The sequence below is a fragment of the Chanodichthys erythropterus genome, chromosome 11 (assembly GCF_024489055.1).
Source record: "Chanodichthys erythropterus isolate Z2021 chromosome 11, ASM2448905v1, whole genome shotgun sequence".
NCBI classification, from domain to species: domain Eukaryota; kingdom Metazoa; phylum Chordata; class Actinopteri; order Cypriniformes; family Xenocyprididae; genus Chanodichthys; species Chanodichthys erythropterus.
In genome coordinates, this window is record NC_090231.1 from 50,904,128 (window position 1) to 50,929,113 (window position 24,986).

Genomic DNA, 24,986 nt, shown 5'->3' on the forward strand with positions numbered 1-24,986 from the left:
ATTTCAGGTATTACTTAAATATCTTGTTTTTGATTTTCTACAAATAATTATGTTTATTTTTCTTTCTTACTTTATAAACAAACACAGTTTCTACATCAATTTTACACACATGGGTCAAAAATGACCCATATAGAAATCTTTAAGATTTGCAAATTTTTGCAAGTAAGAACATATTTACTGCAGACTGTTCAACTGTTCATCTGCCACACATTTTACATCTTAACAAGGCTACTTTTGTATATTTGATGGATGTAAGTCTTATTATATTTAATATATTAGGCTATATATTTCATAATTTTTAATTTTTTGTCATAAATAAATGCAATTGGTCATCCTTTATGTCTGTCAGCGTTCCTGAAATGTAACAGTTTTGGACAAATACAACATGAGTCAAAAGTGACCCGAATTAGTTATTTTCTATATCGCATATATTACAATAAATTAATTTTATCATTCATTATTCCATCTATTACTCAATAACCAAATCCTTATTTAAATTTTTCCTTTCTTTTTGAATGAATTTTTTTGAATGTGTGTGTCATTACCTTTCTAAAGGCCAACGTATACTTCACTTTTTATGTGTACGTGAGGGTCAGCATACAGATTTTTGTAACTTTTTATAATTTCCGCCGGATTTCTGTAACTGTGTATGTGCAACCCTGCACATACACATTTAAATTGCGTTTGACTGTTCGCAAAGTACACTTTCAGCTTTTTTTACAGTGCTGTCATCATCCACCTCAGTTCTGTTGAGGACCAGCCATTAACACTCTAGATAAAGAAATTCAAAATCACTGTTGATCGATACACTTATTATATATTTTCACTGTTGGACAGAAACCTTGTTCAAGACTGTTACTATTCAGGAACACTGATAGATGTAAAAGGTGACCAGTAGCATTGGTTTATGACAAAAAATACAAATTATGAAATATAATATACAGCCTATATGAAATATAATATGTCTTTCATCCATCAAATATACAAAAGCAGCCATGTTGAGACATGAAATGTGTGGCGGATGAACAGTTGTCTGCAGTAAATATGTTCCTTCTTGCGAAAATTTGCAAAGGTTTCTATATGGGTAATTTTTGACCCATGTGTGTAAAATTGATGTAGAAATACAAAACCTGTGTTTGTTTATGAAAAAAAGAAAGAAAAAATAAACACAATGATTTGTTAAAATCAAAAGCAAGATATTTAAGGAATACCTGGAATAAATAAATGACAAAATACATTTCTTTCAAAGATTCAGCGAAGAAACACTTAGTCATGACTGAAATTACATAGGAAATGAATACGGGTCATTTTTGACCCATGTTGCGCATTAGAAGGGGTTTTCATAGCTTGTGCATCAAAGGGTTAAAGAAAGAAAACTGCCCCTCAGATCATTTAATGCACTATGCAGGATGTTTTGTAACTGGATCAGACCTCAAATTATTTTTGTACCGAGTTCATGCACATCGCCTAGACCTGTCTCACTAATTTATGCAAGTAGCCTATAAAAACGGATGTTAAATGTGATTTGTGGTGTTTATTACAATAGCAATGAACTAAATATGACCTTTACCACACATTCATAACAGTAAGGAAACCGGCGCAGAAGCGCTGAATCATTACCGTAATACAAGTAATAGACATACGGTTGTTGAATGTCTTTATCTGTCAAATGTCGTTTTTATCGTGTATAAATGTAAATGTATTTTATGGTCAACCGTTTTAACATTTAATAAAGTAGTGATTCTTTAAGTGTATAATATATGACAATATGACAGGTCTTCAATTGTGTAGCAGATACAGTAGGTGAAGCAGGCTGCTAATTTAGAGTAATTACGGTAAAAACACCAAAGCCGCTCGTAGAGTTAAAGAGGCCGAACATTCAATGACAGCAAGACTCAAATCTACTCTAACACTACGAGGTAAGCTGATTGATCAAACTGTTACACAGTGAAATCGTGCTTCGTGAACATAACTTCATGCAATATTCTCGTCGGCATGTCTCATTTCATTGCTTTCAGGGTTTGAGTTCATAGTGTTTGTACTGTTTCTGTCAGGCTAATAACAATGCTCTTGCATATTAAAAGGATGCAACTGAAGTTACCGTGACAGCTTGAATGATTGTATGTTAGAAGAGATCGAGTGGGGAATATTTGCAGTTTTGGCTCTTATTTGGTTAACTTAGCTAATCAGTTATCTGCCAGTTCTCAATGAAATAAGTGATACTGCACATGCTAATAGGGAAGTTAGTGATGTAAAATTAGTGCAAATGTTCATTAATATTTTTTTTTCTTGCGTGTTATGTCAATCAAAGACGGAAAACGTGGACTACTATCTTCAGTAAATCATTCTCTAAACAAGTCCCTGGAAAACACAGCCTCATTTCATAGTCCAGAGTCTAATACACAGACAGAAAATGGCATTTTGGTCACAAGACTGGGTGGGAATGTACAGATATTACCTCAGATTATGTTTCCTTTAGTCTGTTATGCTTTGCAGTTGGCACTAAGTCTCACACTTTGAGACAGCAGATACTGATTAATGATGGAAGTAACTTAAAGCGGGTGATTTTGCATTTATATATGTTTTATTCTTAAAGTATCCTATCTTTCTAAATCACAGAAACATATAAAATGCTATGGAGGAATTATGTTTCTCATGATGTGAACTTGGCCAAGTCGAACTGTTTAAATTAGGGGTTTTCAAACTGGGCACCACAAGGGCCTGTGGATAAATGAATGAATGAATGAATAAATAATCACATATACATGCATATACATTATATGTAAATATGTGTATGTGTATGTATGTATGCATGTGTGTGTGTGTTTATATAAATGTATATTAATATGTTAAAATTAATATGTAATGAATTTAAAATAAATACTAATAATGAGTAGAAGAAACTTAATTTAACTTCATAGAAGCTAAATATTTTTCACATGCATTTTAAACATATTTATAATATAAATTTTTCACTGTAAATTGTCTTTAAACAAGAAACTTTATAGGTGCCTTTTAAATTTTGGGATGGGTGATAAATTTTAGGATGGATTCACGAGAATGATCATAAATCAGGGGCATGTGGCATCTAAAAGATTGAAAACCCCTAGTTTAAATAATGGTAATGGCTTTGTTCTATCATTTAGCATAAATTTACCTTCCCTCTTAGGGTGGCTGAAGAGTTTAGTGGCTCACCCTGTTTGGTCGGTTGTGTCCTGTCTTCTGTTTGATGTGTTGCACAATTCTGCTGCCATTATTGTAGGAAAAACCCACTTTGCTGGCTGTACAACTTGGTCTCATTGCTTGCTCGTATCCCAGGAGGACCGAGTTAAACTTGTTAACATGACGCAGCATGATGGGATGAAGCATGTTGGACCCCTAGGGCTCTTGCCCTAATTTTTCCTCTAAGGTTTAAATGTTTTTGAAATCCTTAGATTGTGAACTGCTGCTTTCTGCTATAGAATGAACTGCAAAATCAGAAATAGTTAACAGTGAATATTCAATGGCTGCCTTTTTTCTTTGAATCCAAATGATATTGCCTCAAAAAAATGAACATCAACAGTATTTTGTAATTACATACAGTTTATGTACATAACATTCAGATTTTGGTTAAATGTTAGATAGCAAATAGCACATGCTATTATAACTATCCAAGAGACTGTCATATGGAAGCCCAATTCCGCCACTAAATAAAAAAATAAAAAGTCGCAAATACTGTTTTTATCTCAGAATTCTGACTTTTTTCTGACTTACTTTCTCACAATTGCGAGTTATAAAGTCAGAATTGCAAGATATAAACTCGATATAAACTTTTGCAGCCCATCCTCAACCTAATCACAGGCTCTACTCTTCACCACAGTGGTAACCCTACAAAACTAACATTACAGAACCCCTGTGAATCCCAACATGACACAATATTAAACACTAATTTATGTCTCTCTATGTTAAAAACACACAAAATAACAACATTTATTTATACAGTCTGATGCAAAGCATGCTGGGAATTAGAAATCTGCTGCAACTCAACTCAATCATCACTCAATCAAGTTAAGCTTACTACAGTGAAATTGAGTTCACACAACTTTTTTCTATTAAGTACAATGGACTTCATTTAATTCATTTCGTTGTTTGTTTTTACAGTGTAGAGCACATCAAATATTTAAACTATCCTTTTCAGAGGTTAAATATAGTAATTTTAGTCAGACTGCCACACAATAATCATGATTCATGACCTATGAGCAGACATGACTTGGATAAAGAGAGGATTGATTGAAATATTAGGAAATTTCTGTGAAGAAATAGAGTTGACTTGTTTAACGTCATGGTCCGAACACTCACCTGATGCATCACTCCACAACCAGTCCAGAACATTTCCAAATCTCCAGACTTGTGTATGAGTTTCTTTTGACACTTGTGTGGAGTCCAAAACAAATACCATACAGTTCATTATCTGTAACAGTTTTGGAGAGGGCCATGTTTATCTCATTGCACAAAACTGATCTCTGTAAGATCGAGCAGATTTCAAGGCTGTGATGTAAACTGTAGATCTGACAACACACAGCTTCTGTATAAACTAGTCTGTGTGGAGGCAGTGATAAAGCTTTCCTCCTTGATCTCTTATGCTGTGTGCTGGCAGCTGCTTCAGATGGTGTCGTCCCGGCTGTCACGTACCAACCTCTTAATTCTGGGAAGTTCTCAAGCCTTTGGTGTTGAATAGAGGCAGAAAAAGTGCCAGATCTTTCTTTTGCAAAGCTTGAACTGAACTGGAGAAGATTTACTGGAAACTTTATTGCCGTTCAGCACAGGACTAAAGGTGTAGTTATGATTGGTTTTTATTTAACAGTGAACTGCAAATGCTGGTCAACCTTGTTAAATCTCTTAAATCCTTGCGACAAAGAAGTACACTTTAGCTTACTTTTAAAAAGAGTACTTATAATGGGAAAAATCCTTTGAAATTATATACGCAAGTGCAAACTGAATGTAATGTTTTCAGACACTTAATTGCATATTAATTGCTTTTAAATGAAAATGTGTTATAGTATATTATTATATTATCTATAAGTATTTTTTTTAACAATGTATACTTTTAAGATTTAAGGCTATCTACAAATGTACATTCAATACAGTTAAATGCACTTCTTTTTCACAAGTGAATGTATGCATAATGCCATGCTTTGGTCTTAATATTTGTGAGTACAAAAAAGTATGTGGAGGTACCATTTTACAGTGATGATATCAGATAGTAATAGCCTACCATGGTACATGTACAAAAAACATGGTATTACCATTGTATCATTCACAAAATGTTTTAATTAGTAAATAACTACTTAAATTACTTACTAATTGTTTTCTTCTTCTCAATTCAAGGTTCAAGAGTGTGCTGTAAGGAAGCGTGTTTTTAGTTATGACGAACCCTTATGCACACACTATTGAGCCTCTGGACCCCCAGAAGCCTGACCACAAGTTTTTCAACCTTAAAAAACTTAAAGACCCCAGATATGGTAAGAAAATATTTTTATGTTTGCTTGTTGATTTGTCTGGTGGGCCAACGTCCTGCAGATTTTAGCTCCAACACACCTGCCTGGAAGTTTCTAGTGAGTCTGAAGACATTGATTAGCTGGTTTCAGGTGTGTTCATTAAGGGTTGGAGCTAAACTCTGCAGAATAGTGGCCCTCCAGGAGCAGGTTTAGACACCCCTCGTCTAACCATTCAAGTAATGAAAGTTACATCAGCTGTCCCGGGTTATTATGACTGGAGACATCTCTGTACCTTTCTTTGAAGACCAACTACCCTTCTCAATCCGTGTGCTGTTGGAGTCTGCAGTGAGGAACTGTGATGAGTTCCTGGTGAAGAAAGACGATGTGGAGAAAATCCTCAACTGGAAGGTGACGCAGAGTCAGACTGTGGAGGTGCCTTTCAGACCGGCCCGCGTCATCTTGCAAGACTTCACGTAGGTTTTAACCCTATAAAGCCTATCATATTTGATACGCAGATTTCTAAGAACTCTAAATTTGCTGAAAAACCTGTGGTACACAATCCACTGATTGATCAAAGTCCTTTTGGTATAATTGCAAAAACTTTCCCCTTCAGATTGTGATGCACATGTGTTTTTGCTGTGAAATCTTTACTGAATTAAGTAAAAATAAGAATGACTTTTATATTGTTAGTAATATTTCAAGATCATTTACTAGATTGAAGCAGCTTTTCTTTTACTTGATTATCCATTCATCGGCTTTTTGGCCATATAAATATCAACTGCAACTGCACCAAATTGCATTTTTGCCCTGTTTGGATCTCTGTATAAAATTGAGATGTTTTTTTCCTCCTTGAGTATGAGCCCCATGTTCTCATTATATCATACTATGAGTCGTAACAAATATGATGCTCAACAAAAACGCATGCAATTTTAAATATATTGTCTAAACTGTTTCATTTAAAAAAAATAGATTTTTCTGACAATTCGCAGTTTTTTTCTGTCTGTTACATATTTGTCTCATTGTTCATTCACTGTGGACAGGGGGGTTCCTGCAGTGGTCGACTTTGCAGCCATGCGTGATGCAGTGAAAAAGTTACAGGGCGACCCTGAGAAGATAAATCCAGTTTGTCCGGCAGACCTTGTCATAGATCATTCCATTCAGGTTGACTTCAACAGGAAGTAGGTTCATTTGACAGAAATGTAAAATTCCTTTTTACTCTCTATGTCTTAGTAGGACTTAAGTACATCTTCATATCTAATTTCATAATTGCTTCTATTGTCTTTGAAATATGGTTAAAGTGTACAGCTGAATGTTCTGACAAGTATTTATGGTAAACTAAAATATACTTTATTTCTATTGAAACTTTTCATTTATTTATTTTACTGTCATTTATTTAAATATATTTGCAATTACACATTTGTAATGATAAAGTTGCAGTTTAGTACATTTAAAGTTTATTAACTTAAATGTAATATTGAATTTAGCTCTGCAGTTAAATTATCATGTATTTTACATGTTCTTTAGTAAGTCATCACGTCAAAAAAGTGTACTTTAAAGCACAACAAAAGATTATATAAAATGTAATTTAAAACGTCAACATTTTTTAAGAATCTACTTAAGTGTTTTAAGAAACAATCAAGAAACTCTACACTTAAGCAATCTTTTATTTCATGACCATGTTTTTTTTTTAAAATATACTTTTTGAAGATTTGTAGTTCACTAAAAGTGCACATTTAAAGGTCCCGTTCTTCGTGATCCCATGTTTCAAACTTTAGTTAGTGTGTAATGTTGTTGTTAGATTATAAATAAAATCTGTAAAATTTTAAAGCTCAAAGTTCAATGCCAAGCGAGATATTTTATTTAACAGAAGTCGCCTACATCGAACGGCCAGTTTGGACTACATCCCTCTACTTCCTTCTTTAATTACATCACTAAAACAGTTTTTTGACTAACCTCCGCCCACAGGAATACACAAAAAAGGGGGCGTGGTCTTGTTGCGCTCCCACGGAGAAGAGCAAGAGTTGCGTTTGTAGAGTGTGTTTGTCGCCATGTCGTCGAAACGCTGTTATTTCCATCCCGCAGTCGAATCAACTTTGTTTGGCCTTCCCAGGGACGCTGTACTTAGAGATCAATGGTTACAATTTATTTTTAACTCGGTTCCCGAAAATTATAATTGTGGCATCCTTACTGCAATAGTTAATGTTGGACTTCAGTGCACATAATGGCCACAAGAGGGGACTATGTTTATGTATATGGCTGTTTTGAGGTACTCTTCTGAGTGAGTGCTAACGTTGTACATTTTCTGTCGCTGCTTGTGGAGATTAAAGAGTTCAGTCTCTCGGGAATTATTGTCTTTTGTGTTCATTCGGCACAACACCACAATAATCCACATGTAAAACTATGTGCAGCACACGTTATGGTAAGAGGCGTGACCTTTCCGGTCAAGGAGCGCTAAGCTGCTGTCGAATCACAACACAGGAACCGCTGGCACAATCAGAACTCGTTACGTATTTCTGAAGGAGGGACTTCATAGAACAAGGAAGTCAACAGCCCGTTTTTATGACAGTGGAAACAGCGGTATACAGATAAGTAAATTATGTGAAAAATACTGTGTTTTTTTTACACGCGAAACATGAACACATGTTATATTGCACACTATAAAAACAATCAAAGCTTCAAAAAAACCACGAAAAACGGGACCTTTAAAATATTCAGTTACGTTTAGTATATTTTCAGTATATTGTCTTGTTTATATGTTTGAATTTATTTATTTTTATTTTTAAAAACTAGAAATATCTAAAAATGAAAACTAAAACTTAAAGCAGAACTAAGTAACTTTTTTTACCTTGATAAATAGTTTTCTAAGTCCTTACGATGGTTAATTGACTTGTAGTGGTGTGTTTGAGGTGAGCACTAACCCCCTCTGGCACGTCTACGCCAAAAAACAGCACTTGCAAGTTGAGCTGCATCGACCCGACACAATCTCGCCTCATGTTCACGTTCACGTTCACGCGAGAGTGACAAAATGCTTTACGGTAATTCAAAAACAATGTATATATTATGACAATTTTGAAAATTACCCACCTCCATTGAGATTTCTTGAACTGTATTTGCAAAACTACTGCGCTGGTGAGCGTTGTAGTCGTTGTAGTCCAGAGCTGCGCTTGGAGTATTTACGACAGTGTGATTCACTGAAGGAACCTGTAGGGGGAGCTTCGCAAACCTTACTGAGTTCTGCTTTAAATGTCACTTAGAGCACTTGTCTTGGGATTTGCAGTTTGGTGATAAGTGAATGATAATTTAAATGGATAGTTCACCCAAAATTGAAAATTCTGTCATCATTTAATCACCCTTATGTTGTTCTCAAAAAGAAGATATTTTTGAGAAATGTCTGTTTGGTTACCAGCATTCTTCAAAATATCTTCTTTGTGTTCTGCAGCGAAAAAGTCATACAGGTTTGGAATGACATGAAGGTGAGTAAATGATGACAGAATTTTCACTTTTGGTCGAACTATTACCATAAATACTCACTTCAAAAGTTCATTACATTAAATATACATTTTCCATACTTTAAGGTCTGACAGTGTTCAGAAAAACCAAGACCTTGAATTTGAAAGGAACAAGGAACGATTTGAGTTTTTAAAGGTAATTTTCCCTCTCTGTATTTGACATGTTTTGATATTGTTTGTGTCTTGAAGATATGAAAATGATGATTGCTGATGAACTAATTGTATCGGTACACAGTGGGGTTCTAAAGCATTCCAGAATATGCGGATCATTCCTCCGGGTTCAGGAATAGTCCATCAGGTCAATTTGGAGTACCTTGCCAGGGTTGTGTTTGACCAGGATGGTTTCTTCTACCCAGACAGTCTTGTGGGAACAGACTCCCACACAACCATGATTGATGGGTTGGGAGTGCTGGGCTGGGGTGAGTGAAACTCATTGAGAATCACTTGTAGTTTCATTATTTTAAGTAATTTACAGTTATCATTTTTTCGTGTGAACAGGTTTTAAAGGATTAGTTCACTTTCAAATGATAATTACCCCAATTTTTACTCACCCTCAAGCTAAATATTTGACTTTCTTCTTTCTGATGAACATAATTAGAGTTATATTAATAAATATCCTGACGCATCCAAGCTTTATAATGGCAGTGAACGTGGGCTAAGATTTAGTACATTTGAAATACATTAACTTCCATATTCAACTTATAAAAAAAGTGATAGTTCACTTAAAGTACAACTTACTTTTTTTGCAAGTTGAATAGGAAAGGCGGAGGATGTAGGCGGGTAAGCATTTTGAACTCTGAGAGTTTTACACTTTCTTCGTAAATTGAATACGGAAGGCGGTCTGGTGGAAGCTAAATATTTTACTTTATAACATTGTTATGGATATTTTCTTACACAAATGCATTTCTTCGCTTCAGAAGGCCTTTATTAAGAAAGTCATATTCACCTAGGATGGCTTGAGGGTGAGTAAATCTTGAGGTAATTTTCATTTTAAAGTGAACTACACCTTTTAATTCATAATTATGAGATAAAAAGTCATATTTATTAGATAAAAAGTTGAAATTGTCATAGTTATGACTTATGTATTATGACTTATGCATAAAATGTCAAAATTATGTCATACTTATGACTTGTGTATTATGTATGACATGCATTTTACATATTCATATTATGAATGACTTACGAAATGTTGAAATTATGAGATACTAAATCATTATGAGATCTTATAATTTATACATTTTATGTCAGTACATAAGTAATAATTATGACAATTTCAACTTTCATGTAGTAATTTTGACAAAATGACTGTGTAATTATCTCATAATTTTTACATTTTATATATGTCATACTACATGAGTCATAACTGACACAAATTCAGCTTTTTATTTCATAATTATGACTCGGTGTCTCATAATTTTGAAATTTTATGTGTCATAATACAGAAGTAATTTTGACAATTTCAACTTTTTGTCTCGTAATTATGCCTTAGTATCTCATGATTTTGATATTTTATGTATGTCAATACACATCATAACCGACACAATTTCAGATGTTCAAGTTATAATTATGCCTTAGTATCTCATGATCTTGATATTTTATGTATGTCATAATACACATCATAACTGACACAATTTCAGCTTTTTATCTTATAATTGTCATGTTATGTATAAGTCATAATTATCACAATTTCGACCATGTCATAATTATGACTTAGCATCTTTTTTTTACATTTTGTCATAATACAGAAGCCATAATTATGACAATTTCAACCTTTTCTCATAATTTTGACATTTTATTTATAAATCATAATACACAAGTCATAATTATGACATAATTTCAGCTTTTCCATTGATTATGACTTAGCATCTCATAATTTTCATGTTATGTATAGGTCATAATATACAAGTCATAATTATGACACAATTTCGACCTCTTATGTCATAATTATGACAGTCTTATAATTTTGACATTTTATGCATGTCATAATACAACACGATCACATGAAAATGCGTATAAATAGTATGAGTGTGTAATCTCGTAGAATAAATATATGCTTATGGCACGCAGTTTTTCGCGTGCATATGATACACACTTTATGGCGTATATATGACACGCTCTTGGGTAGGATGGGGGTGGGGGGGTATAAAGTGCGTATCATGTATTATTGAATACATAAGTCATAACTATGACATCATTTTTACGTTCATGCCATAATTATCATTTATTGTATCACTTTGACTAATCTCAGAACTATGACTTGGTATCTCATAATGGCAGCTTAAATTGTGTATCAGTGTTGGACTGGTAATTAAAGAATAAGAAATGAGAAATTCCGTAATAAACCCAAAATTTCCAGCTGAGATTTAACCTCAGATCTTTTGGAGCAGGTGTGGGAGGTATCGAAGCAGAGGCGGTCATGTTGGGTCAACCCATCAGTATGGTGCTGCCAGAGGTCATCGGCTACAAACTACAGGGGACACCCAACAAATTTATCACCTCCACTGACATAGTCCTTACTGTCACCAAGGTATTGAAATCTTGCCATATCTGAACATTACTTTGGTTTGAAATTGACATATTGGAAATGTTGAAAATATTCTCCCTACACTAGAAAGAGCTTCATGGTTAGTGGATGTTTACAAACTAAGTTGCTTTCTATTATTATATTCTTTTTCTGCCTAGCATTTGCGGCAAGTTGGTGTGGTTGGGAAATTTGTGGAGTTCTTTGGCCCTGGTGTTGCCCAGCTGTCTATCGCTGACCGTGCCACCATCGCCAACATGTGCCCAGAGTATGGAGCCACCGCTGCCTTCTTCCCTGTAGACCACATCAGCATTCAATATCTGAAGCAGACGGGTACGTTAACCTGTCCCTGATCAGTTTCGAAAGATTCTGACCCTTTTGTAGTACAGTTAAAAAAAAACTGTTAACACTTTAGTTATTAGCATGCATATTACTTGGATATTGGGTGTTTATTAGTACTTAAAAGCACATATTAATGTCTTGTTCTACATGACCATTTTCTACATCCCTTAATGCTACCCAATACCTAAACTTAACAACTACCTTACTAACTATTAATAAGTAGTAATTAGGAGTTTATTGAGGCAAAAGTTGTAGTTAATAGTGAGAATTGGACCCTAAACTAAACTATCATAGTTTATGTGTTTTATACATATTTGTTTTTAAGGGAGAGACATGGAGAATCTAAGGTACATAGAAAAGTATCTGAAAGCGGTGGGCATGTTCAGAGACTACAGCAACACTGCTCAAGATCCACAGTTCACTCAGGTATCTAAACCCAACACAAACGTGCTGTTCACAGATATGTTTGTACTAGTCACTTCTTTCTTCAAAAATGTATACATGTCTCATTTTTTCTCTTCCAGGTTGTCGAGTTGGACCTCAGTATGGTCGTCCCCTGCTGTAGTGGTCCTAAACGGCCACATGACAAAGTGGCTGTATCAGACATGAAGCAGGACTTTGGCGCATGTTTAGGGGCCAAGGTACATGTCACAGTAATACTTAAAAAAACATACATGACACATGTTCCCTTGGATTCTTGAGATAATGCAGTAAACTGTTTCCTCATAAATCCTCATAAATCCTAATTATTTAAAGAGTGAATGACCACTGTGCTAAACTAAAAGCTTAGCAATCCCATGAAATCACATGATGAGCAGAGATCTCATTCCTGTGAAAGCCCATTTCTGCTTTGGTAAGTCATATTTATGACATTAGGCATAACTGACATAAAATGAAATTATCATAAAAAGTCATAACTGTCATAAAAAAATTATGACTTAGTCATAATTGACAAAATGAAATTGACACAAGTTGAAATTAACAAAAAGTATATTTGACAAAGCAATTATATATAATTTGACTTTTTTTATATAATTTCAACTTCTCTTATAATTGTATATTTTCTCAGTTTCTTATGTAAAAATTATGACTTTTTGTCGAAGTTTAAGTTGAAACTGACAAAAAACAATTTTGACAAGTCAAAAATTGGCAAAGTTGAAATTGATTCACAATTATTGCATAAATAAGTCGACAAGTTGAAACAAATTGCATAAGTGAAAATTGACGAACAATTGAAAGTTGTTTTTGTCAATTTCGACTTAAATGAGATAAAGTCACAATTATGACTGCTGAAATTATGATTATTACATAATTACATATACAATTAAATACAATTTCATTTTCCCCCCTCATAATTGTGTCATAACTTCAACATTTAATTATTTAAATTTATTTAATTTTATTAATTTTAATAATTAATTTTAATTTATTTAACTCATTTTACATTTTTTTTTCATGTGCTGGAAATAGGCTTTCATAATTCCTGTATTGACATAATTCCTTTTAAAAAAGGTTAAGTGTGTTGCCAAGTTCATATTGTTAACTCTGGATCAACATGCACCATTCCAAATTTTGCTATATATCCTAATCGTTGTTAACATGTTTTCATTACTTCCATGAGCTCTTTGTTTCTACCTTAAATTAATACATTTCTTAAATTGATATATTGTTTGCTAACTGCGTAATTTGCATATGTACATTTCTGAAATTACAAAATTTGGACAGTCACCTCTGATAACCGATTACTCTAAAGCAGGGATGGACAACTCCAGCAGAGTTTAGCTCCAACCCTAATCAAACACACCTGAACCAGCTAATCAAGGTCTTTAGGATTAGTAGAAAGTTATAGGCAAGTGAGTTTTTATCAGGGATGGAGATAAACTCTGCAGGACACTGGCCCTCCAGGACCGGAGTTGTCCATCCCTGCTCTAAAGGTAATATTGACATGCATTTTCTATAAAGCTGCTTGGAAACTATATGTATTGTGAAAAGCACTATACAAATCAATGTGAATTGAGTTAACTTTTAGGAATACACTAGCCTAAAGAAGATCTCAAAGCTAATATATGGACATAACAGTCAAAAAATCCATAAAAGTCATATTTTGATTTCCTTACAGCAGTGCTGTCTAGAGAAGTATTCCTGCACACCTGTCTCATCCAGTATTGTCTGTTGTCTATAGCAAGGCTTTAAAGGATTCCAGGTGGCTCCTGAGCGCCATGATGTTCGAGTGCCATTCCAGTTTAACGGTGCAGAGTATTCACTCTCTCACGGATCTGTGGTCATCGCTGCCATTACAAGCTGTACCAACACCAGTAACCCCTCAGTCATGCTGGGAGCAGGTACATGTCTGCCCACAGGGATCATTTATCCCGAAGTATAAATTCATCCACTCATTCTCATAAAAGTGTATGAAAATGGACAGAAAATAACACCCCATAAAACTAGTCCATATGACTCTCTAGAATCATTTTAATGATATCCTTTTCATTTTTGTTTAAACTTTCCCTTTAATGACAGATTTTAAGTTATTACTTTTTAAAACAATAAAAAATATCCTTTAAATTAAACATTTTGTGTTATTTCCATGAATTGTCCAACATTGTTATTTTAGTATAATTGTTGTATAGTTTATTTATTATAATCTAATATTTTGAATTAGATTTTATTTTTCTGTTTTCATTTTAAATTTAAAGTTTTAGGAATTTTGTTTTTGTCACTTTTATTAGTTTTTGTTTAATTTCTTTAGTTTTTAGTATTAGTTTTAGATATGTTAGTACTTTTACTTTGAGTTAAATTTATTTAATTTATTCCAGTTTATTTATTTATTTTTATATATAATTTATTACATTTCAGTTTGGTGGTGTTTAATAAAAAAAAAAAAAAAGTTGTTTTAAGGTTTGTTTAACCCTGCCGTGCAAAATGCAACGTTGCCGTGACAGATTATTTAAATTTATTTTTATTAATTTTATTTATTTATTTATTTATTTATTTTTTATTAAATGCCACTTGAATTTCAGTGGTTCCATGCAATCACATAAAACACATTGTGGTCTACACAAACCATGTTTATTGTTGCTTCAAGTGAACCCGTATATAACACATTCTGGATTGTGCTTTTTTTTTATTTTATTTTTTACCTTGCATATATTTGCATTCATGGTTTTTGAAGATGAGGGCATGCAACTTGAGTTGGCGTCTTTTCTTCTACCAAATGACAGATAAATTTGTGCCAAAATACTGTGGAGTAACACAAGCTATGATTAAGCCTATTTATTTTGAAATCCTAACTATATACAACCATATTTGTCATTGTTTTTTCCATTCTTTCTGTGACACGATCAGTTCAGACCCGTGACCCATTTTTGTGTTAAGAACACCAGTTGAGAACCGCTGACTTTATAAATATGCTGAATGTATTTTTGTCACTTGTATAGTTAAATATGTATTTTTGTCTATCGTAATGTAATGCTGCTATTTATGTGCATCAGGTCTCTTGGCTCAGAAGGCAGTACGGTGTGGTCTCAGTGTCAAGCCGTACATAAAGACCAGTCTGTCTCCAGGTAGTGGAGTGGTCACCTACTACCTTAAAGAGAGTGGAGTCATGGACTTCCTCTCACAATTAGGGTGAGAAACTCAAAGTTTCCTAATTTTTTCACCTAGAAAAATTAAATATTTCAGTGTTCCTTCATATAAATGTACTTTTTAGTTTTGAGGTAGTTGGTTATGGCTGCATGACCTGCATTGGAAACAGTGGACCCCTTCCAGAGCAGGTTGTAGAAGCGATTACTCAGGTAAACAAGATTTTATGTTTTTTTTTTTTTTTTGATAATGTCTTCATATTTAGAAAAATATTTTAATTTTTTTTTTTATGTCATAGGGTGATTTGGTTGCTGCTGGTGTTCTGTCTGGAAACAGAAACTTTGAGGGTCGTGTCCATCCCAACACACGTGCCAATTACTTGGCCTCTCCTCCGCTGGTCATTGCCTATGCTATTGCAGGCACTGTGAGGATAGATTTTGAAAAAGAACCTTTAGGTGAGTAATATTTACCAGGTATTTAATCTCATTATTTTACATGACAATGCTTGGTTCTCCATCAAGAGCATGAATAGTCACAATGTTTCTTGGGTCTGTCTTAATTCAGCTGTGAACTCTAAGGGAAAAGAGATTTTCCTAAGGGACATCTGGCCCACACGAGAGGAAATCCATGCGGTGGAGAGACAGTTTGTCATTCCTGCCATGTTTAAGGAGGTTTATGAGAAAGTTGAGGTACTTTGAACTTATATACTTGTCTGTCATAAATCAAAACAATGTCCAGATACCATAAAGTGTGCAGTAAACACCTTATGTTCTTTATTTTAGGAGTAAAATGTAATAAATTAAATTGTTTTGTTTGTATATTTTCATATTTAGAAAGTGAATGAACGCTGGAACGCCCTGAAAGCCCCCTCTGACAAACTATATACCTGGAATCCCAGTTCTACTTACATAAAATCTCCACCTTTCTTTGATGGACTGGTATTGTATACTATTTTTACTTAATGCCTGTTCAGTGTCATAGCTATACCCTTATGAAAAAGAAGTGCACTGTAGCCTACTTTTAAAAGCAGCACTTATTATTGAAATAATATAACTTTAAATTAATATACTTAAGTGCAAACTGAATGTAATGTTTTCAGACACTTAATTGCATGTTAATTGCAATTAAATAAAAATGTATTATAGTTTAAATTTATATTAAATACAATTATCTGAACTTTAAAGTTTTTATGACCCCTTAAGTAGCACATTGGTGCTCGGACCCCAAAAAGTGTATGGGTGTTAGAGACCCCAAAATTGTTGGGAAGGTCCCAGATATGCACCGCTACTCAGGCACACAGACGCACACACTTATCAGACACTAGGTGGTGCTATAACAAGGCAATTTGCATTTTGGACCATAACTTTGGAATCCTAAGGGCCGGAAACAAAACTGTGTCAAGCCACATATATGTAATATATATATTATATATATATATATATATATATATATATAATATATATATATATATATATATAATATATATATATATATATATTATACACATACAGTACAGTCCAAAAGTTTGGAACCACTAAGATTTTTTAATGTTTTTAAAAGAAGTTTCGTCTGCTCACCAAGGCTACATTTATTTAATTAAAAATACAGTAAAAAACAGTAATATTGTGAAATATTATTACAATTTAACATAACTGTGTGCTATTTAAATATATTTGACAAAGTAATTTATTCCTGTGATGCAAAGCTGAATTTTCAGCATCATTACTCCAGTCTTCAGTGTCACATGATCCTTCAGAAATCATTCTAATATGCTGATCTGCTGCTCAAGAAACATTTAATGTGTACAATTGTACAAAATATTTGTGTACAATATTTTTTTCAGGATTATTTGATTAATATAAAGTTCAAAAGAACAGTGTTTATCTGAAATCTAATCTTTTGTAACATTATAAATGTCTTTACTGCCACTTTTGATTGATTTAAAGCATCCTTGTTGAATAAAAGTATTAATTTCTTTTCAAAAAAATAAAAATAAAAATTCTAACTGACCCCAAACTTTTGAACGGTAGTGTATAATGCTACAGCAGCTTTGTATTTCAGATAAATGCTGTTCTTTTGAACTTTCTATTCATCAAGGAATCCTGGAAAAAAAAAAAAGTACACAACTGTTTTCAACATTGAAAATAATCATAAATGTTTATTGAGCAGCAAATCAGCATATTAGAATGATTTCTGAAGGATCATGTGACACTGAAGACTGGAGTAACGATGCTGAAAATTCAGCTTTGCATCACAGGAAACAAATGTAGCCTTGGTGAGCAGACGAAACTTCTTTTAAAAACATTAAAAATCTTAGTGGTTCCAAACTTTTGGAGTGTACTGTGTGTATATATATATATATATATATATATAATAAAATATGATTTAATTTCCTAGAAACCTACTTTTTCTGACTATCTTAAGGGCATTGGTTTGATCTTCACCAAAATGGCCACAGGAGCTAAGGCCAATGCTGGCAAAAAATTACCAAAAGAATTTTGATTCGTCAAAGCAATGAAAAGTTATAAGTAAACACAAATGCCGGTTTCACAGACAGGGCTTGGATTAGGCCTTAGTTCAATTAGGACATTTGTGCATATGAGTGTATTTTGGCCAGCTGAGAACTCGTGAAGAGCTTATAAAATGTGTAAAAGAGTCAAAACAGCGGCGGGAATCCATCTGTTACACAGACGATCTGCTGCGTGGAGACGCGCGTCTGACGCCTGTGATGGGCAAACTCGCGACTATGAGAAGAAAAACCGACATGCGCGAGGATTCCGTCCTTTTTAGGGTCTCATCTTCCTGTTTTTGGTTGGTTTACATGTCTTTGGTCCGTGTTGTGTTCATATATCATTTGAACCGCATCAGGGTTTGTTTGGAAGCGGACTGTGTTCACACTTGTCATGTTTGGTTCGATTAAAACGAGCCCACGATTACTCTGTTAGTGCGGTTCATTTGAACATGTGTGAACGCTGCCATCTGAACCCTGGTGCGCACAAAAAGATGGGTCTCGGTCCGCTTCCAAACGAACTCTGGTGCGGTTCGAATGATATATGAACGTAACGTGAACCAAAGACATGTAAACCAACCAAAACAGGAAGATGAGACCCTAAAAAGCGTTATACATTGAATTGAATTGAATTGAATTATAATATTTATAACTGCAACTGTATGATCAATAAAGTTGAAAATTAGTATGCATCTTCTTTAATGGATGTCCTAACATATCTTCTGTGACTCAGATACTTAAAAAAAGTTTTCCACCAGCCAATCAAATTTTAGCGGCTAATAATATCAAATCTGTATGGCATACAAAAATGTATATATTTGCACATGTTGTGAAAAGGAATATTTACTGATTTTGTGAAAATCAGCCACAAGGTGGCGCACATGTACTTTAAAGTAAAAAAATTTAATTTGACATTATTACAAAGTGTACTTTTTAAGTTAATTTCCAACATGAGCAAAACACAAAAGAAACAATGACTTGACAAGAGGAGCACATGGCAGGATCACATGATTAGAACATGACACAAACAAGGAACAGGAAACATGACTATAAGAATTTCAAAATAAGACATGAACATGAAACAAAACCAAAACTAGATGTGAATATTATATATAATAAAATAAAAGGCCACTTAAGTGTACTTAAAGAGAGTACATTTTTATAACTGTTTCTTAACACACTTAAGTACGTTTAAAAAGTGCACTTTGTAATAATGTCAAATTCAAAGTTTTACTTTACATTTTAAATCATTGTTTTAATAATCTTTTTTTGTGCTTTAAAGACGAACACTTATTTTGTTGTGTTGACTAACATACTAAAGTACATGTAATATACTTAATTATAAATGTAACTATTGTATGTTATTCGTTCTATTTCAACATATTATATTGTAAAATGTACTAAATCGCAACTACATTATTACAAATGTGTAATTACAAAAATATTTAAATATATGCCATACAAGTATCAATAGAAATGACATTAAAGTATATTTTAGTTTACCATAAATGCTTGTCAGTAGAAGTAATTATGAAATTATGAAGGATGTACTTAAGTCCTACTTTAGTGGGTAAAAAGAACTCAAAACTTTAGATAATTGTATAGGTACTGTACATAAGTGTGTTAAGAAACATAGTTATGAACGTGTACTGTCTTTAAGTGGCCTTTAATTTTATTAATATTATATTTATCTGAAAGTACGTTATTTTTAAAAAATTTAATGAAACATGCTTCTTTTTTCAGAAGGGTAGGAACTGTTAACATAAGTTGCTCTACTGCTATTACATTTTTAGACCCGGGAGCTCCAGACATCAAAGCCCATAACAGATGCATATGTACTGCTCAATTTGGGAGATTCTGTGACCACAGACCACATCTCGCCTGCTGGCAACATTGCACGTAACAGCCCTGCTGCACGCTACCTAACTGGCCATGGGTAAGACTTTGATACATTTAGTATGCTCAAGACGTGGTATATATTGTTTTATCAGAAAAGTTGTACATTGTCTTTAAAATTGAGATATGACTCTCAACGCTATGAGTAATGAAATCTTCCTTTCCTTTGCTAGACTCACTGCAAGAGAGTTTAACTCATACGGTTCTCGCCGAGGCAACGACGCAGTCATGGCTCGAGGCACATTTGCTAACATCCGCCTATTTAACAAGTTTATAAACAAGCAAGGACCATGTACCCTCTATCTTCCTACAGGGGAGACGGTATGAGACTAAAATATATTATATTCCATGTTTTTCCATACCAGAGCCATGTGAACAGTTGACAATTGTAATATTATGTTTGTTTCTTTGTTTTTTACAGATGGATATATTTGATGCTGCAGAAAAATATCAGCAGGCTGGTCATTCTCTCTTGATTCTGGCAGGCAAAGAGTATGGATCAGGAAGCTCTAGAGATTGGGCAGCTAAAGGACCCTTCCTGCTGGTAAGGCTTGTAGTTCATCTAATCATAAACAGACATTTAACTTTAACTCATCTTGACTAATTCACATTCAGGTTTGTACAGAAATAGGTTTTGTTGTCTTGGACAGGATGATCAATGTGTGTCTGGAATCTACATGTATGGGATAAAATGTTTTTCCAGTACATCTTGTGCCCATGCAGTTTTATTTAATGCAGTTTCAGTCAGTTTTGAATCTTGCCTGCATGTGATGCCCCTTGTGAAAAAGAAGTGCACTTAATTGTATTGAATGTGCACCTGTAGTGTACTTCAAATCTTAAGTAATTTAAAAAAAAAATTACTTGCAGGTAATATTTGTAACATAAAGTCCACTGGAGGTGAGGTTGAAGAACCCAAGTGCAGTTATTAATTTCCAACATGAACACACAAGAAACAATGACTTGACAAGAGGAGCACATGGCAGGATCACATGACTAGAACATGAAACAAACAAGGAACATGAAACATGACTATAAGAATTTCAAAATAAGACATGAAACCAAAACTTGACGTGAATATTATATATTATAAAATAAAAGGCCACTTAAGTGTACTTAAAGAGAGTACATTTTTATAACTGTTTCTTAACACACTTAAGTACGTTTAAAAAGTGCACTTTGTAATAATGTCAAATTAAAAGTTTTACTTTACATTTTAAATCATTGTTTTAATAATCTTTTGTTGTGCTTTAAAGACGAACACTTATTTTGTTGTTGACTAACATACTAAAGCACATGTAATATACTTAATTATAAATTTAACTGTAGTATGTTATTCGTTATATTTCAACAAATTTATATTGTAAAATGTACTAAGTTGCAACTACATTATTACAAATGTGTAATTACAAAAATATTTAAATATATGCCATACAAGTTAAATAGAAATGACATTAAAGTATATTTTAGTTTACCATAAATGCTTGTCAGTTCATTCAGCAGTACACTTTAACCATATTTCAAACACAGTAGAAGTACTTATGAAATTACATATAAGGATGTACTTAAGTCCTACTTAAGTGGGTAAAAAAGCACTAAAATCTTTAGATAATTGCATTTAATATGAATTTAAACTATAATACAATATTATTTAATTGAAATTAGCATGCAGTTAAATGTCCAATAACATTACATTCAGTTCAGCTTACATATATTATAATTGTTAGTGTACTTCTTTTTTCGCAAGAGGAAACTAATCCTTTTTTATTATTATTATTTTTGTATATATAATGAATGCATCTTCTTTGCGCTTTGACAGTTAACCACAGTTTCTGGATATCACAAAAAAGGGTGTAGTGTGCAATCCTCTCAGTGGAACCGCTATTGATTTTCTCCCTCAGGGCATCAAAGCTGTACTAGCAGAGAGTTACGAGCGGATTCATCGCAGTAATCTGGTGGGCATGGGCATCATTCCTCTTGAGTACCTGCCGGGTGACAACGCTGAAAGCCTCGGGCTCACTGGCCGCGAGCGATACACTGTGATGATTCCCCCACAGCTCACTCCCAGAATGACTGTGGACATCAAGGTACAGCTTATGATTCCACCTCAATCCCTGCCTTTAAATCAGCAGCTCTCAACTGCTTTCTCTCCCGGAGCTCACATTTTATATCAAATGGCCACCCAACACAGAACCAAAAGTATGCAACCGTAAAACAAAAATGTCCTTAAAATCAAGTGCCCCTATTAAGCTTTTTCAGATGTTACCTTTCATGTAGTTTGTAATATAGCTTGTTTAGTTTCAAAGATCAAAGAAAAGAAAGAACCAATTTTTAACCATCTGAAATGAGTCATCAGTAATTCCAGTTGTCCTGCACATATGTTTGTAACAAATTTGCATAATGCCCACCTATGGTCTGAATTGGCTACCTGTGAACGGTGTCTACTTTGACCCGCCTTCAAACACTGTATTTGTAGCTGAGACTGGAAGAGTTTGGTTTGTGTTGTCAGTGTCTTCTTAACATGCCGTTTTCAGTGCTGCAAAAGGAAATCCACTTGCATGCACTTCAGAAGGATAAGGTTGATACAGTAAAACCCATGCCATCATTACAGTTCGTATCACTGAGTATCAAGCACTGAGGAAGTCTCAGTTTAAATGTCTGATGTTTTATCTTATCCTTTTAACATTTAAGGGGTTTTCCCGTGACTGACAGCGCTAGTCAAAGCATTTGTCAGTTGCCTCTTGTTCTGTGTTCACAACAGTTCAGTCTTTTCATTGTAAAAGTCTTGTCTACTGACCGACACACTCATAAAGACAGTCTTTGCCACCATCTAATGGCGTAATAATGGAACTTCTGATGCTGTTCACGGTCAGGGACTATTTTTTCCGGTGGAAGGAAGGCTTTAGTGAAAGTTTACTTCATGAAAGTTGCATTGATACATATTTTTGGCTTTTAATATTTGTATAAAAGCAATAAGGTATTCGAGGCTAGTGCTGTATCGTGAATAAGTCAAGGCTGAAGGGGTTGCAGGCACACTTATTCACAATACAGCACAGCCTCATACTTTATTGTTTACATGTATAACAGCAGACACTATCATCATAGCAATCAATAGGACATGTGGGAGTTTTTTTTTTTTTTTAATTTATGGTTTAATTACTTATTTTATTTGCATTTGGCATTGCTAACCACTTCCATAAGGGTTGGTTGTTATTTTTAGCTAAAACCATAAGTATTAAACATTTCTTTATTAAAATGTATTTTCTTTATTGAGATAAATTAAAAATAAAATATAAATATTATGTTTAAATTGAGGTACTTAAATTACTAAAACTAAAACTGAAATAAAAAGAAATTAAAGCTATATATATATAGATATATATATATATATATATATATATATAATATAATATAATATAATATAATATAATATTTTATATATATATAAATATATATATATATATATATATATATATATATATATATATATATATATATATAAAAATGAATAAAAAGGACAAAAGCACACAACAAAAGTCCTAAAACTTAAAACTAAAATGAAAACCTAAAATATAAAAACAAAAGCTAAATACTATAATTACATGTAGACAATACTATAATGATATGTAAACGATACTAAAATAACTGCCTTAAATAATGTTTTTTCTCCCTGTTCCATATAATTAAATGTGATGTGTTTCGTTCATATCTGCAGCTGGACACAGGGAAAACATTTCAGGCTAAGATGAGGTTTGACACGGATGTGGAGCTCACTTACTTCCATCATGGTGGAATCCTCAACTACATGATTCGCAAGATGTCTGAAAATTAAGATGGAAAGGACACCCTCTTCAGGACGTTCTAAACGCACATATCCAGCATCTAGATACTTGTTTTGTCCTATCAGTGTTTCTGTTTTTTTCTTATTATAGGGATAGTTCACCCAAAAATGAAAATTATCCCATGATTTACTCACCCTCAAGCCATCCGAGGTGTATATGACTATCTTCTTTCAGACAAACATATTTGGAGATATATTTAGAAATATCCTGGCTCTTCCAAGCTTTATAATGGTATCATATACACCTAGGATGGCTTGAGGGTGAGTAAATCAAGGGATAATTTTCATTTTAGGGTGAACTATCCATTTAAGAACTAATTAATTCATTTAGTTGCAAATGCACTGTAATGTTCAAGATAGTTTGCGTAATGTTATGTGACACATGTTCAGTTCTCCAAATCAGCTGTGTCTTCAGTTTCTCTGAAAGATGCTATTTTTGATTCTGATGATTATATTGGTTTGGTGGAGGTTCAGTGGGATTGAAGGGGAAGTATGAAAGCATGTTGTCAATGGCAAGTTTAACTTTTCTCCATTCTAACCCTACCTCAGCACTGCCAAACTGAAGTCGCATTATTTCAGTTTAGATGACATCGATGTATAAATTAATGTCTCATAATCTTATTAATTACTGTACTTAAACTGAACTTTGACACAGTTTCTTTACAGGTTATTTGCTCCTATAATAATAATGCTTTTTGTTAATTATAATATTATAAAATTACACACAATGATTCCGTTTCATTGTTGAATATTTTTTTTTCAGAAGTCATATTGGTTATGTATTACCTATAAAAGACTGATATACTGAAGAAAATTTGGGTTACACTATACTTAAAGCCTTTAAGTATGTATAACTTATATAATGCATTATAAAGGTATTCATAATGTACGTTATAATGCAGTATATCTTTGTAACCAAAGCTAAACTGCATTATATTTACAGTTTCCTTGTTACATCTGAAATTGTTTGTTTGTCATGTGTTTTAATGCTTTATACATTTTAAAGGTGCAGTGAATAGATCGTGTAATAATGTTTTATAACTGTGATTACAATTGTATTGTATGATAAGGTGCATCACAAGACATAATTTATGCATTAAAATACATTTATAATGCATTATATGAAGACTTTAAATTTGTTGCTCTCTGCAAACAAATATTGCATCAGATAAATCCTTTTAACAACTGTTGAATATGAACTCGGCTATCATGCTATACATCTGAAAGTGCCTATTTTCTCAGATTGTGTGTATAATCATTTGAATCATGTGTGCGCATATTGTTCCGGTCTTTATTTCTTGTGTGTTGTGCA

At 33.4% G+C, this 24,986-nt stretch overlaps 1 protein-coding gene and 1 long non-coding RNA gene across 3 annotated transcripts in view; one reads left to right on the plus strand and one right to left on the minus strand.

Moving 5' to 3' along the window:
* LOC137030039 (uncharacterized) overlaps positions 1-3,229 on the minus strand; it is a 13,550-nt gene extending 10,321 nt beyond the window's left edge. The window contains exon 1 of the long non-coding RNA XR_010896379.1: positions 3,196-3,229. This is a non-coding gene — a long non-coding RNA (uncharacterized lncRNA). The remainder of the gene's footprint in view (positions 1-3,195) is intronic.
* aco1 (aconitase 1, soluble) lies at positions 1,797-23,773 on the plus strand. 2 transcript variants are annotated; one of them, XM_067399994.1, is made up of 21 exons: positions 1,797-1,919; positions 5,368-5,501; positions 5,782-5,950; positions 6,518-6,655; positions 9,053-9,122; positions 9,222-9,405; positions 11,374-11,513; positions 11,669-11,840; positions 12,175-12,275; positions 12,374-12,490; positions 14,032-14,191; positions 15,341-15,476; positions 15,559-15,643; positions 15,730-15,886; positions 15,996-16,120; positions 16,265-16,369; positions 19,734-19,876; positions 20,010-20,157; positions 20,258-20,380; positions 21,735-21,920; positions 23,549-23,773. In XM_067399994.1, the coding sequence occupies exons 2-21, from the start codon at positions 5,405-5,407 to the stop codon at positions 23,663-23,665; spliced, it is 2,673 nt and encodes an 890-aa protein (XP_067256095.1). In that variant the 5' UTR covers positions 1,797-1,919; positions 5,368-5,404; the 3' UTR covers positions 23,666-23,773. The 2 variants fall into 2 exon arrangements, with proteins under 2 accessions (XP_067256095.1, XP_067256094.1); XM_067399993.1 differs by lacking the exon at positions 1,797-1,919 and adding an exon at positions 4,574-4,813.
* The last annotated feature ends 1,213 nt before the right edge of the window (positions 23,774-24,986 follow it).

Excerpts from the sequence above, each read along its gene's own strand:
- aco1 (XM_067399994.1), top strand. The coding sequence starts at position 5,405 with ATGACGAACCCTTATGCACACACTATTGAGCCTCTGGACCCCCAGAAG. Across the intron at positions 16,370-19,733 it reads CACCTTTCTTTGATGGACTG|ACCCGGGAGCTCCAGACATC; the intron begins GTATTGTATACT and ends TTACATTTTTAG. Across the intron at positions 20,381-21,734 it reads CTAAAGGACCCTTCCTGCTG|GGCATCAAAGCTGTACTAGC; the intron begins GTAAGGCTTGTA and ends TTTCTCCCTCAG.